Below are 12645 nucleotides of genomic sequence, written 5' to 3'. Positions count from 1 at the left end.
CTCACACTCGCTGTTTAACATATCTGCTTACTCTGCTTACTACTTACAATTACAACCTCTCTCTCAACCAATGGGAGTAACTCTTGCAATGTATTTATGTGTCAAACTTACCCAAATTCTCTTAATTGTAATCACATCATCTGGCTCCGAGGATCTTCCCTCAAGAGAAGGCCATTTCCCAAACTATTTAATAAAATGTCATATTGCATTCAGTCTCTGTTCTCAATTCAGTTAATCGTGTAATAGATTTAAATGCCTTAAGTAGCCTAAGCACACACACTAAAGCCAAAACATATTTTTTTAATTATTTCAATTCAATATCTATTTTATTTTAACATTTGCTAAGCTGCATGGCGGCAAAAGACAAAGGAGAGCGCTTATTTTTTTTAAACTTATTTTCCATTTTTCTCACAGCAGAGATATTACAGACAAAGTAAAACTATGCCTCAATAACAACACCGTTACATGAACATCCTAAACATCCTACATGACAGCACAGATTGTCCATATATTCTCAGCTTGGTAGACAAAAAACAAACAATGAATTCAAAAATAAATTATCACAGAATGTGGAACGGTGTAGGACTGTCTATCCTACAGTAACAGCAATTCAGTGGTCACTATATGCATTTATGTAGATTTACAGCATCTTCACCTTTTAAACATGTTTTTTATTTATTTATTTATTTATTTATTTTTTACACTATACGACTGTGATATATGGTCTTGTCTCACCTAGTTACCTTAAGACAGGGTTTCTCAAAGGGTTTCTCCTGGGTGAACTTTTTTTATTTTCTTCCCCCTAGCACTACATAGCTGATTCAAATAACCAACACCTCATAAAACTTTGATGATTTGAAATCAGTTGTGTAGTGCTAAGCAAAAAAACAAAAACGTGCACTCGGGGAGGCCTAGGACCTACTTTGGGAAACCTCGCCTTAAGATGAACGCAATAAAATGTATGTCACTCTGGATAAGATTTAAATGTATCACACTACATTGTTCTGTGTACATTACATGTCTTCTGTCACTGAATGATCACTGCAGGAGATTTCATTGTTCTCCCAAAGATGAATCAGTGAAAATTCTTGAGGGGTTAGGGGCTAATTAGAATCTCCATTCTGAAAGTGACCCTCTAAATTCAGCAACATGTGACATTGGAAGGAACGCAACGTGAGTCGCTTGGGGTGCGGTGTTGGTTTGGAATTGGGGGCACTGTTTGTACATGTTCTTCATGTGCTTTCTCAGGGTCCCCACATGACTAAAGCTTCTGCTGCACTGGCTGCACTGAAACAGTTTCCAGTTCTTTCCAATGTAATCCGTTGGTGGAGACTTCGTTTACTTGCTGAGACAAAGCATTTCTCACAAAAATGGCACTTATATGGTCTCTCCCCCGTGTGGTTCCTCATATGCACGGTCAGGCTGCTTGAGTGTTTGAAGCATTTGCCACATTCTTCGCACCGATACGGTTTCTCCGCTGTATGAGTCCTCATATGCTCTTTCAGGTTTTGCTGCTGCCTGAAGCCTTTGCCACATTTTTGGCACCAATATGGTCTCTCTCCTGTGTGGACACGCATATGCGTTCTCAGTTTAGCATTACAATGGAAACATTTGCCACAAATATGACAAAAAGGTTTTTCTGCAATGTGAGATTGTTGGTGTTCTATCATACATTGAGAAGAGTTCATGTTTTTTCCACACACACCACACATATGTTTTGCATCATTTGCATGTACTGTTTGCGCATGATTAATTAAAGCCACCAGAAATTTAAAAGACTTCCCACACACTTTGCAACAAGGAGCAGCATTGCCATGACTGGCTGATTTCTGATTGGTCATCGCATCGGTTTTCCAGCCCTCTGCAGAGGTACTGGAATTTTGTCTCTCATTTGTCCACATTCTCTTTGATTTGAGTAGCTTTAACACTGGTAGTAGCTTTAAGACTGGCACCCCCCCGTTAACATTTTCACCGACTTCACATTGAGCTCCATTTACTACAGGGACGGGTGGAGAGTAACTGTTTGATTCTGTTCCCCTGTAAACCTCGCCATCAGGTTCAGTTTCCATCTCTGTAGTTGTGCTGATGCATACTAAGTCCCTCTCTCTGGTCTGCATTGTTAGGGTTTGGGAAAGATGTGAGTGCTGAGGGGGGTACTGATCACAGTCATTTTTCACACAGGAAGGAGTGAATATGAACTCTTTGATATCAGACTCCAGCCCCTGAAGCTGCTCTTCCTCCTGTCTGGTCCTGATCTCCTCCTGTTCCTCTTTAATCTGTGTGTGATCTGGGTCCTCCTGTTCCTCTTTAATCTGTGTAGGGTCTGAGTCCTCCTGCTCCAGACCTGGGCTGCACTCCTGCTCACAGTGCTGCTGCTCAGAGGGAACCTCCTCAGGGACTGGGACAGTGAGCTGCTGGGGTTCTGGAGTGATGGAGAAGGTAACATAAGGGAAATAGGCCAACATAAAATGTGCAATACTTTGATACTGTTAATCTTAGTCTGATACTAAGACTTACAGGTGATTCCTCACGAAACTAGAACAAAACCATGATTTTGGGGATTTTCACAAAATGTAATCCATAGAAGGAAGAAGGATTCTTGAAATATCTTAAAGCATAATTAAGAAATAATGATTTGAAGTTGGAATATTGTGACAATTTGTCCTTACCCAGGCCTCTTATGACATTTTTCATCTGTAGGTGCTACAAAGCAAAAGTATCATTTGAAGCTTTATCGCTTGCTCTGTAATATGAGTAGTATTATCTATTATTTTATGTTCAACAATATGTTGAAACTTTTGCCATACAAAACATTTTCAATATTCATGTTTATATTGGTCAGTACTCATAAATTTAAGCAAATCGTTAGAAATGTAAATACTACTCATATTATACAGAGCAAGCGGTAAAGTTACATATGACACGTATGTTTACTCTGTATCACCTACAAATGAAAGAGTCTTAAAAGGAGGCCTGGGTAAGTCCAAAATGTCACAAAAAGCCTTGTCCACCTTCAATTAATAATTTCTGCTTTAGAAAAACGTTATTGTCGACGCAATGTGGAAATTTGTCTTTGGCTTCACCCCATAAAAACAGACATTAATACACCATCATGAGCATATCATTCTCAAAAGTCAATTTGTACTTTGTAAACCATACAAAGTGCTACAGTGCCATTGCAGTTATAAAGTCATATGTTGAGTCATTGGTCTAAATCTGGTCCATTTAAAATCTTCTCATTGATTGAGACAGGTGGGCCACCCTAGCCCTTGATCATGAATAATTTCCAATACATGACACTAGAGTCATTGGAAGAAGGTGTCTTCTATAGGGGGGAGTTTCGTTATGCTCCACAACGCTCAATCTGAACTTTAAACACACGTCACTTGCGTAAAGTATTGGAAGTAGAAGGATTTTATCTTTCATATCAGCGGGAAATCATTGAAAAAAAACAAAAAGGTTAAATTGATACACCTTGAGTGTTAGTCTTCCCACATGGCCATATCTCCATGTTACAGAGCTTGTTTACGGAAAACAGACAGAAGACAAGAGGCGAACCACCGGTGTAAATGAGCTATCTAGCATGCTCTGAACAACTATGTGTAAGCGTAACTCGGGAAGTGCAGGCCCCCATAGCTGTATGGATCTTTAACTGCTACAGTAAGTCAACCTTTCTTATTTGAAGGATTCTTTCTCGCTGATGAAATTGCCATGTGTTTCAAAAGCGATGATTGACGTTTCGAAGCGTTAAAACATCGTTGGGATTTAAGTTCACGAGGCAGTCGTGGGAGAAGCAAATGTCTGAGAACTGCAGAGAGAAGGCAGAATGCCTCCTAGAGTTTGAGAGCTAGGTCCACCCCAAAGTACCACGTCATGATGACACTCAACTGTCTCGATCAATGAGTAAAACATTTGAAATATACAAGATTGCGGCGTATATATATATATATATATATATATATATATATATATATCTCACTGCTAATGGAGCAAAACATTTATTTTAATAATGGAGCATTTTCTAAATTCAAACGCAATTGGACACAGACATTTTAGAAGATACTATCTTGGTTCTCGTTTTTTTTTTTAAATAAAAAAAATAAAAATGTATCGCCAAGTTAAGGGTGGTTGACAGTTCTGTGGGGAGCTTCTCAAACTCTTAATTAGGGTTGACCCCGTCCCTCCCCCAAAAAATATTGGTTGACCGAAAGTAATCTGTTCTTTCGACCAAGCGATTGGTTGAAATTTTTAAACGTGAACACTATCAGTCAAAAGTTTTAGAACACCTACTCATTCAAGAGTTTATTTTTACTATTTCTACATTGTAGATTTAAATTATTATTCTACATTGTAGAATAATAGTGAAGACATCTAAACTATGAAATTACACATATGGAATCATGGAGTAACCAAAATAAGTGTTACACAAACCAAAATATTTTATATTTGAGATTCTTCAAATAGCCACCCTTTGCCTTGACAGCTTTGCACACACTTGGCATTCTCTCAACCAGCTTCACTTGGAATGCTTTTCCAACAGTATTGAAGGAGTTCCCACATATGCTGAGCACTTGTTGGCGGCTTTTCCTTCACTCTGCGGTCTGACTCATCCCAACCAACTCAATTTGGTTGCTGTCACCTCCCAAGTGGCGCAGTGGTCTAAGGCACTGCATCGCGCATCGCAATGCTAGCTGTACCACTAGAGATCCTGGTATGAGTCCAGGATCTGCCGCAACCGGGAGACCTACGGGGCGGCGCACAATTGGCCCAGCGCTGTCCGGGTTAGGGGAGGGTTTGGCCGGGAGGAATGTTCTTGTCAAATCAAATTTTAATTTGTCACATACACATGGTTAGCAGATGTTAATGCGAGTGTAGCGAAATGCTTGTGCTTCTAGTTCCGACAATGCAGTAATAACCAACGAGTAATCTAACTTAATTTCACAACAACTACCTTATACACACACACAAGTGTAAAGGGATGAAGAACATGTACATAAAGATATATGAATGAGTGATGGTACAGAACAGCATAGGCAAGATGCAGTAGATGGTATTGAGTACAGTATATACATATGAGATGAGTAATGTAGGGCAAGTGGCATTGTTTACCAATTCAGTTTGTCCGTGATGTGTACACCGCAGAACTTAAATCTTACTACCCTCGCCACTACTGTCCCGTCGATGTGGATAGGGGGGTGCTCCCTCTGCTGTTTCCTGAAGTCCACGATCACCTCCTTTGTTTTGTTGAAGTTGAGTGCGAGGTTATTTTCCTGACACCACAATCCGAGGGCCCTCACCTCCTCCCTGTAGACAGTCTTGTCGTTGTTGGTAATCAAGCCTACCACTGTAGTGTCGTCTGCAAACTTGATGATTGAGTTGGAGGCGTGCATGGCCACGCAGTCGTGGGTGAACAGGGAGTACAGGAGAGGGCTGAGAACGCACCCTTGTGGGGCCCCAGTGTTGAGGATCAGCGGGGTGGAGATGTTACCTACCCTCACCACCTGGGGGCGGCCAGTCAGGAAGTCCAGTACCCAGTTGCACAGGGCGGGGTCGAGTCCCAGGATCTCGAGCTTGAAGACGAGTTTGGAGGGTACTATGGTGTTAAATGCTGAGCTGTAGTCGAACAGCATTCTCACATAGGTATTCCTCTTGTCCAGATGGGTTAGGGCAATGTTCAGTGTGGTTGCGTCGTCTGTGGACGTATTGGGGCGGTAAGCAAATTGGAGTGGGTCTAGGGTGTCAGGTAGGGTGGAGGTGATATGGTCCTTGACTAGTCTCTCAAAGCACTTCATGATGACGGAAGTGAGTGCTACGGGCGGTAGTCGTTTAGTTCAGTTACCTTAGCTTTATTAGGAACAGGAACAATGGTGGCCCTCTTGAAGCATGTGGGAACAGCAGACTGGGATAAGGATTGATCGAATATGTCCGTAAAAACACACCAGCCAGCTGGTCTGTGCATGCTCTTAGGACACGGCTGGGGATGCCGCCTGGACCTGCGAGGGTTAACACGTTTAAATGTTTTACTCACGTCGGCTGCAGTGAAGGAGAGTCGGCTCGTTTTGGTAGCGGGCCGTGTCAGTGGCACTGTATTGTTCTCCAAGCAAGCAAAGAAGTTGTTTCGTCTGTCTGGGAGCAAGACATCCTGGTCCGCGACAGGGCTGGTTCTCTTTTTGTAATCCGTGATTGATTGTAGACCCTGCCACATACCTCGAGTCTGAGCCATTGAATTGCGACTCTACTTTGTCTCTATACTGACGATTAGCTTGTTTGATTGCCGTGGAGGCAATAGCTACACTGTTTGTATTCGGTCATGTTTCCCGTCACCTTGCCCTGGTTAAAAGCAGTGTTTCATGCTTTCAGTTTTGCGCAGTTGTTGCTACCTATCCTCACCACCTGGGGGGAGCCCATCAGGAAGTCCAGGATCCAGTTGCAGAGGGAGGTGTTTAGTCCCAGGATCCTTGGCTTAGTGATGAGCTTTGAGGGTACTATGGTGTTGAACACAAAGTTGTAGTCAATGAATAGCATTCTCACATAAGTGTTCCTTTTGTCCAGGTGGGAAAGGGCAGTGTGGAATGCAATAGAGATTGCATCATCTGTCCATCTGTTTGGGCGGTATGCAAATTGGAGTGGGTCTAAGGTTTTTAGGATAATGGTGTTGATGTGAGCCATTACCAGCCTTTCAAAGCACTTCATGGCTACAGACGTGAGTGCTACGGGTCTGTAGTAATTTAGGCAGGTTGCCTGTGTGTTCTTGGGCACAGGGACTATGGTGGTCTGATTGAAAGATGTTAGTATTACTCAATCAAGGACATATTGAAAATGTCAGTGAAGACACCTGCCAGTTGGTCAGCACATGCCTGGAGCACACATCCTGGTAATCAGTCAGGCCCCGCAGCCATTTGTATGTTGACCTGTCTAAAGGTCTTACTCACGTCGGCTACAGAGAGCATGATTACAGTCGTCCGGAACAGCTGATGCGCTCATGCATGCCTCAGTGCAGCTTTCCTCTAAGAAAGAATATAAATGATTTAGCTCATCTGGTAGGCTCGTGTCACTGGGCAGCTCGCGACTGTGCTTCCCTTTGTAGTCTAATAGTTTGCAAGCCCTGCCACATAAGACGAGCTTCAAAGCCGGTGTAGTATGATTCAATCTTACACCTGAATTGACGCTTTGCCTGTTTGATGGTTCGTCGCAGGGCATAGCAGGATTTCTTGTAAGCTTCCGGGTTAAGAGTCCCGTACCTTAAAAGAGGCAGCTCTACCCTTTAGCTTAGTGTGAATGTTGCCTGTAATCAATGGCTTCTGGTTGGGGTATGTACGTACAGTCACAGTGGAGACAACGTCCTCGATGCACTTTTTGATAAAGCCAGTGACTGATGTGGTGTACTACTCAATGCCATCGGAAGAATCCCGGAACATGTTCCATAAATTATATTTGTCAGTACTCATAAATTTAAGCAAATCGTTAGAAATGTAAATACTACTCATATTATACAGAGCAAGCGGTAAAGTTACATATGACACGTATGTTTACTCTGTATCACCTACAAATGATAGAGTCTTAAAGGATAGCAAAACAGTCCTGTAGTTTAGCATCTGCTTCATCTGACCACTTTTTTATATACTGAGTCACTGGTGCTTCCTGCTTGAATTTTTGCTTGTAAGCGGGAATCATGAGGATAGAGTTGTGGTCGGATTTACCAAATGGAGGGCGAGGGAGAGCGTGTTGTATGCGTCTTTGTGTGTGTAGTACAGGTGATCTAGAATTTCTTCCCCTCTGGTTTTCACATTTAACATGTTGATAGAAATTTGGTAAAAATTATTTAAGTTTCCCTGCATTAAAGTCTCTGGCAACTAGGAGCGCCGCCACTGGTTGAGTGGTTCCCCGTTTGTTTATTTCCTTATACAGCTGACTGAGTGTGGTCTTAGTGCCAACATCTGTCTGTGGTAGTAAATAAACAGCCACGAAAAGTGTAGCTGAAAACTCTAGGCAAGTAGTGTGGCCTGCAATTTATCACAATATACTCTACTTCAGGTGAGCAAAATCTAGAGACTTCCTTAGACTTCGTGCACCAGCTGTTTACAAATATGCACAGACCACCCCCCTCGTGTTCTATCTTGCCGGTGCAGCGTATATCCCGCTAGCTGAATATCCAGGTTGTCATTCAGCCATGATCCCGTAAAACATAGGATATTACAGTTTTTGATGTCCCGTTGGTAGGATATTCGTGATCGTACCGCGTCTAATTTATTGTCCAGTGATTGCACGTTGGCGAGTAATATTGATGGTAATGGCAGCTTTCCCACTCGCCTCCTGTGGGTCCTCATGAGGCATCCTGCTCTGTGTCCTCTATACCTGCATCTCCTACTCTTGCAAATAGTGGGGATGTTGGCCCTGTCGGGTGTTTGGAGAATGTCCTGTGCTTCCTGCTTGTTGAAGAAAACATCTTTGTCTAATCCGAGGTGAGTGATAGTTTCTGGATATCAGGACAGCGATTTTTTTTGCCGTAAGATATGGTTGCAGAAACATTATGTACAAAATAAGTTACAAATAACGCGAGAAAAAAAAGCACAATAGCACAATTGGTTGGGCGCCAGTAAAACTGCTGCCATTTCTTCCGGCGCCATTTTGCTGAGCAATCAAAGTGGAGTGGGACACCATTCTACAGCCTGATCCACTCTACGCAAAGGAGATGCCACGCTGAATGAGGCAAATGGTGGTCACACCAGATATTGAAAGGTTTTCTGATCCACTCCCCTACCTTAAAAAAAATAGGTGACCAACAGATGCACATCTGTATTCCTACTCATGTGAAATGCATAGATTAGGGCATACATTTATTTTAATTGACAGATTTCCTAATATGAACTGGAACTCAGTAAAATCTTTAACTGTTGCATTTTTATTTTTGTTGAGAATATTTTACCTAAACCCTCCATGGCCTGAACACTTGAAAAAAATGTACCCTACCCTTTACCCCAAACAAAAAAAACAAAGTGGATAGGAGAGAACATGTCTACTGTTTACCCTCCCTTCTTGGACAGAACAGAGCATTAAATAATTTTACTTTAGCTGAATCTTATTTTAATACTATAAAAATTACCAAAATTAGAGGCTAAGAATGGACAGAGACATAGGCCTGTGTTTAACTTATCATACTTCTCCAATGCCAAATCAGTGTGTCTTGTTTGCAACGAAACTGTCCCTGCTTGCAAATAATAGGAATCTGTGCATGGTAGGCCTACCCTTCCACCCCAGACAGAGTAGGCCTACTGATGCAGAGACATTTAAGATTAACTGCTGGCTACACTTCTTCCATGGCTCAACCCAATGAGAGAAGGTCACAAGTGCTTCCCTAAAAGCTGTCTGGGTTTAAACATGTATTGTACAGAAAGTAAACATCTTAATTGATAATGACAGAATTACTTTACTTGTCAAGCAAATTCAGCCTTTGAATGTCAAAGAAACTAAACAATGATATCCCCATATCCATCGGAGTCACGTCTTTCCAGGGTATTTTACAGCTTGGTTCTAGCATAAAAGCAGTGTGCACCAAAGCTCTGTTATAGATTACTTTATATAATCGGATCCATTTTATTTTATTCAAAATGTTAAGCTAACAAGGGGTAGGCCTGTGATTTTGGGGGCATTTTCTTTAATAAAAAGGTAGGCCTGTGGCATACCCTCTCATACCCCTCAATTAGTCTTGGTTTTAACAGCCCTTCACTGACATGGAGGTAGGCTATTTAAAGTGTGCATGGTGGGTGGAAAAATTGACTGACAAATCAATGGATATAGCAGCCTGTAGCCCAATTTCATCCGTCAAAAAGGTAGGCCTACCTCATTTCTTAAATTGGAAGAAATAGGCTCCAACAAAGCCCTCTTGTTCAGTCTAATTCAAATGAAGACTGTTGAAATGAATTATGCCTACTTTCAGCACCACGAGCTGTCTATTTCCGCAGCTGCTGCTTTAAGTTACTAGCATCTGGCCTATTGTGAAGTCAATAACTAAATACATCATGGGCAAGAAACATTGTTTTTAATTAAATCTATTATAGTAGTAGCAAGCTATCAAAGTTGACCTCTGTTCCTCCTCATCTTCACGCTCTCCTTCTCAAACTGAACAGAATATAGGCTATAGTCTAGTCCACGAGCAAGAAAATGAAACATATATTTACATAAGAAACCTTTGACTCGCCTCCTTATCTGCCACCTACGCAGCAACAGTCAATGGTTAAGCAGCAACAGTCAATGGTTAAGCAGCAACACAGTCAATGGTTAAGCAGCAACACAGTCAATGGTTAAGCAGCAACACAGTCAATGGTTAAGCAGCAACACAGTCAATGGTTAAGCAGCAACACAGTCAATGGTTAAGCAGCAACACAGTCAATGGTTAAGCAGCAACACAGTCAATGGTTAAGCAGCAACACAGTCAATGGTTAAGCAGCAACACAGTCAATGGTTAAGCAGCACACAAAAACTTTTTTGATTAGCTGAGCAGGCTGGGGCTCAGGGTTGGACTATCCATGCAGCCTAGTTTTATTTACATGACCCCAGCAGCTCTAAGAAATATAACTCTGCGCTTCTCCGTGCATGCACTTTGTAGCCTATAGGCTATGGATCATTTGATTGAAACCACGCTAAATAGCTTGGAGATGCACTTGATTTGGCGCTCCAGCAGAGAATCACGAGGGGCAGTATCGATGTACAAAACATTAAGGGCACCTTCCTAATATTGGGTTTCACCTCCCCTTTAGCCATCATAACAGTCTCAATTCATCGGAGCATGGACTCTACAAGGTGTCAAAAAAGTTCCACAGGGATGCTAGCTCATGTTGACGCCAATGCCTCCCACAGTTGTGTTAAGTTGGCTGATTGTCCTTTGGGTGGTCGACCATTCTAGATACACTGGAAACTGTCGCGCGTGACAAACCCAGCAGCGTTACAGTTCTTGACACAAACCAGTACGCCTGGCAGCTACTACTACTACCATACTCGTTCATTGTTGCATTTCTTTTTGCACTTAAATATTTTGTCTTGACCATTCACCAATTGCCTCAAGGCTTAAACATCCTTATTTAACCGGTCTCCTCCCCTTCATCTACACTGACTGAAGTGGATTTAACAAATTACATCAATAAGTTATCAGAGCTTTCACCTGGTCAGTCTATGTCACGGAAAGACATTAAAGACCACCCTTAATGTTTTGTACACCCGGTGTATAGGCTAATAAAGCAAATAATTCTAAAACACTTGTAAATATCGACACTTCATTATTGCAAATGACTTCACCCTGCCCTGGACTAGATTTAAAAAATACTTGACCCTCCCCAGTCAAGTCAGCCTGTTAGCTACAAACCTGTTTTATGTAATCTTATCTCTGGTTTGTAAGCCGAATCCAGTAGTCTTTGTAGTCGTTTGCTCTCCTCATTTGAGCGGGACATTTCTTCCTCGTACACTGTTATCATTTTCTCCACTGCCCCAAATATCTCCACAGCCACCGCTGTTAATTTCTGAGTAAGAAACGCATTCAACACCTGTAATTTGGACATTTTCAGTAGCGTGAAAGACGAGCAGACGACCTTAGATAAGTGTCTCGTTAGCAACAAAAAAATACTTCCGGGTCACGGAATTTCGCACATTTTCTAAATAAAAGCCTCCTCACGTAATAGTCGGAAAGGCTCCATTCTTCTTCGGTGAGGTTTATCGGCGGTTGGCATCCAAAGTTATGGTGCATTACCGCCACCTACTGTACTGTATGGGCCAGAGACGGGGAGAAACGAAATCTTACCTACCAGCCCGTTGCACTTAAAATATAACTATCTAATGATATTCTCCTCAATATACTCTTTAAAATTTCCTATATCCCCTTCATGCTAGACCTCAACCTCTTTCTCTCTGATACTGTTCACTGTGGCAATACATGCTCCATGGTCTCTGTTTCCTGGCAATAATCACACTTTCCTGTTGGATGCGTTCCCATCACATTTAAGTTCTTATTCAACCGGCTGTGTCCCACCCTTAATCTTGTAAAACTTAGCCTCCTCTCTTAGGTCCCGTCCTGCCATCCTCCCCTCCCTGACTTTCCTTTGTACTTGAAATAAATGTCTGCCCTTAGTATCTCTCTTCCACTGCTCCTGCCATCTCTGCACCGTCACTGTCCATATCAGGCTTTTTGCCTCTGCCTTGCTCATTGAAACTACAACATCAACATCCCCACTACTAAGTGCTTGTTTAACCAGTACATCAACTGTCTTGTTCCCCTCCACATTGGCTGGGACCCAAGTAAATCCTATCTGTATACCCATCTGTCTAATCCTGCCATGGGTTTGTAACACCTCATAAAGCAGGTCTTGTCTGCTACGTGAGCTAACGGAGTGGAGACTCATCAACACTGCACATGAATCAGAGAAAATAGCTACAACTAACGACTTACTCCACCCACACTTCAAGGCCAACAGTATGGCCAGCTAGTCTCTCCAACACTTCTAGATCAACTACTGGAGGCGGGAGTAGCCGTGGTGGATTTACAGGAATAGCTACCATTGGACTAAACTTCCTTCCATACAGTGCCATCTCCTTCGCCTGGGTATTACCCACCCACCCAAAGCTTCTGTCTTTCCTCATGTTCCCAGCATGTCTTTA

At 42.3% G+C, this 12645-nt stretch overlaps 1 protein-coding gene across 1 annotated transcript in view; it reads right to left on the bottom strand.

Annotated features, from left to right (window-relative positions):
* LOC112221644 (zinc finger protein 23-like) overlaps window positions 1-11628 on the bottom strand; it is a 12433-nt gene extending 805 nt beyond the window's left edge. Inside the window, exons 1-2 of the mRNA XM_024383842.2 lie at window positions 11360-11628; window positions 1-2422 (exon numbers count right to left, since the gene is read on the bottom strand). The exon at window positions 1-2422 is cut by the window's left edge and continues 805 nt beyond it. Of these exons, the coding sequence (XP_024239610.1) occupies window positions 1245-2422; window positions 11360-11552 (1371 nt within the window). The 5' untranslated portion in view covers window positions 11553-11628 and the 3' untranslated portion in view covers window positions 1-1244. The remainder of the gene's footprint in view (window positions 2423-11359) is intronic.
* Window positions 11629-12645: the final 1017 nt, after the last annotated feature.

The sequence above is a fragment of the Oncorhynchus tshawytscha genome, linkage group LG02 (assembly GCF_018296145.1).
Source record: "Oncorhynchus tshawytscha isolate Ot180627B linkage group LG02, Otsh_v2.0, whole genome shotgun sequence".
Taxonomy (NCBI): Eukaryota; Metazoa; Chordata; class Actinopteri; order Salmoniformes; family Salmonidae; genus Oncorhynchus; species Oncorhynchus tshawytscha.
Note: the sequence above shows the minus strand (reverse complement) of the source record. Positions and strands in the feature narration are given on the sequence as shown.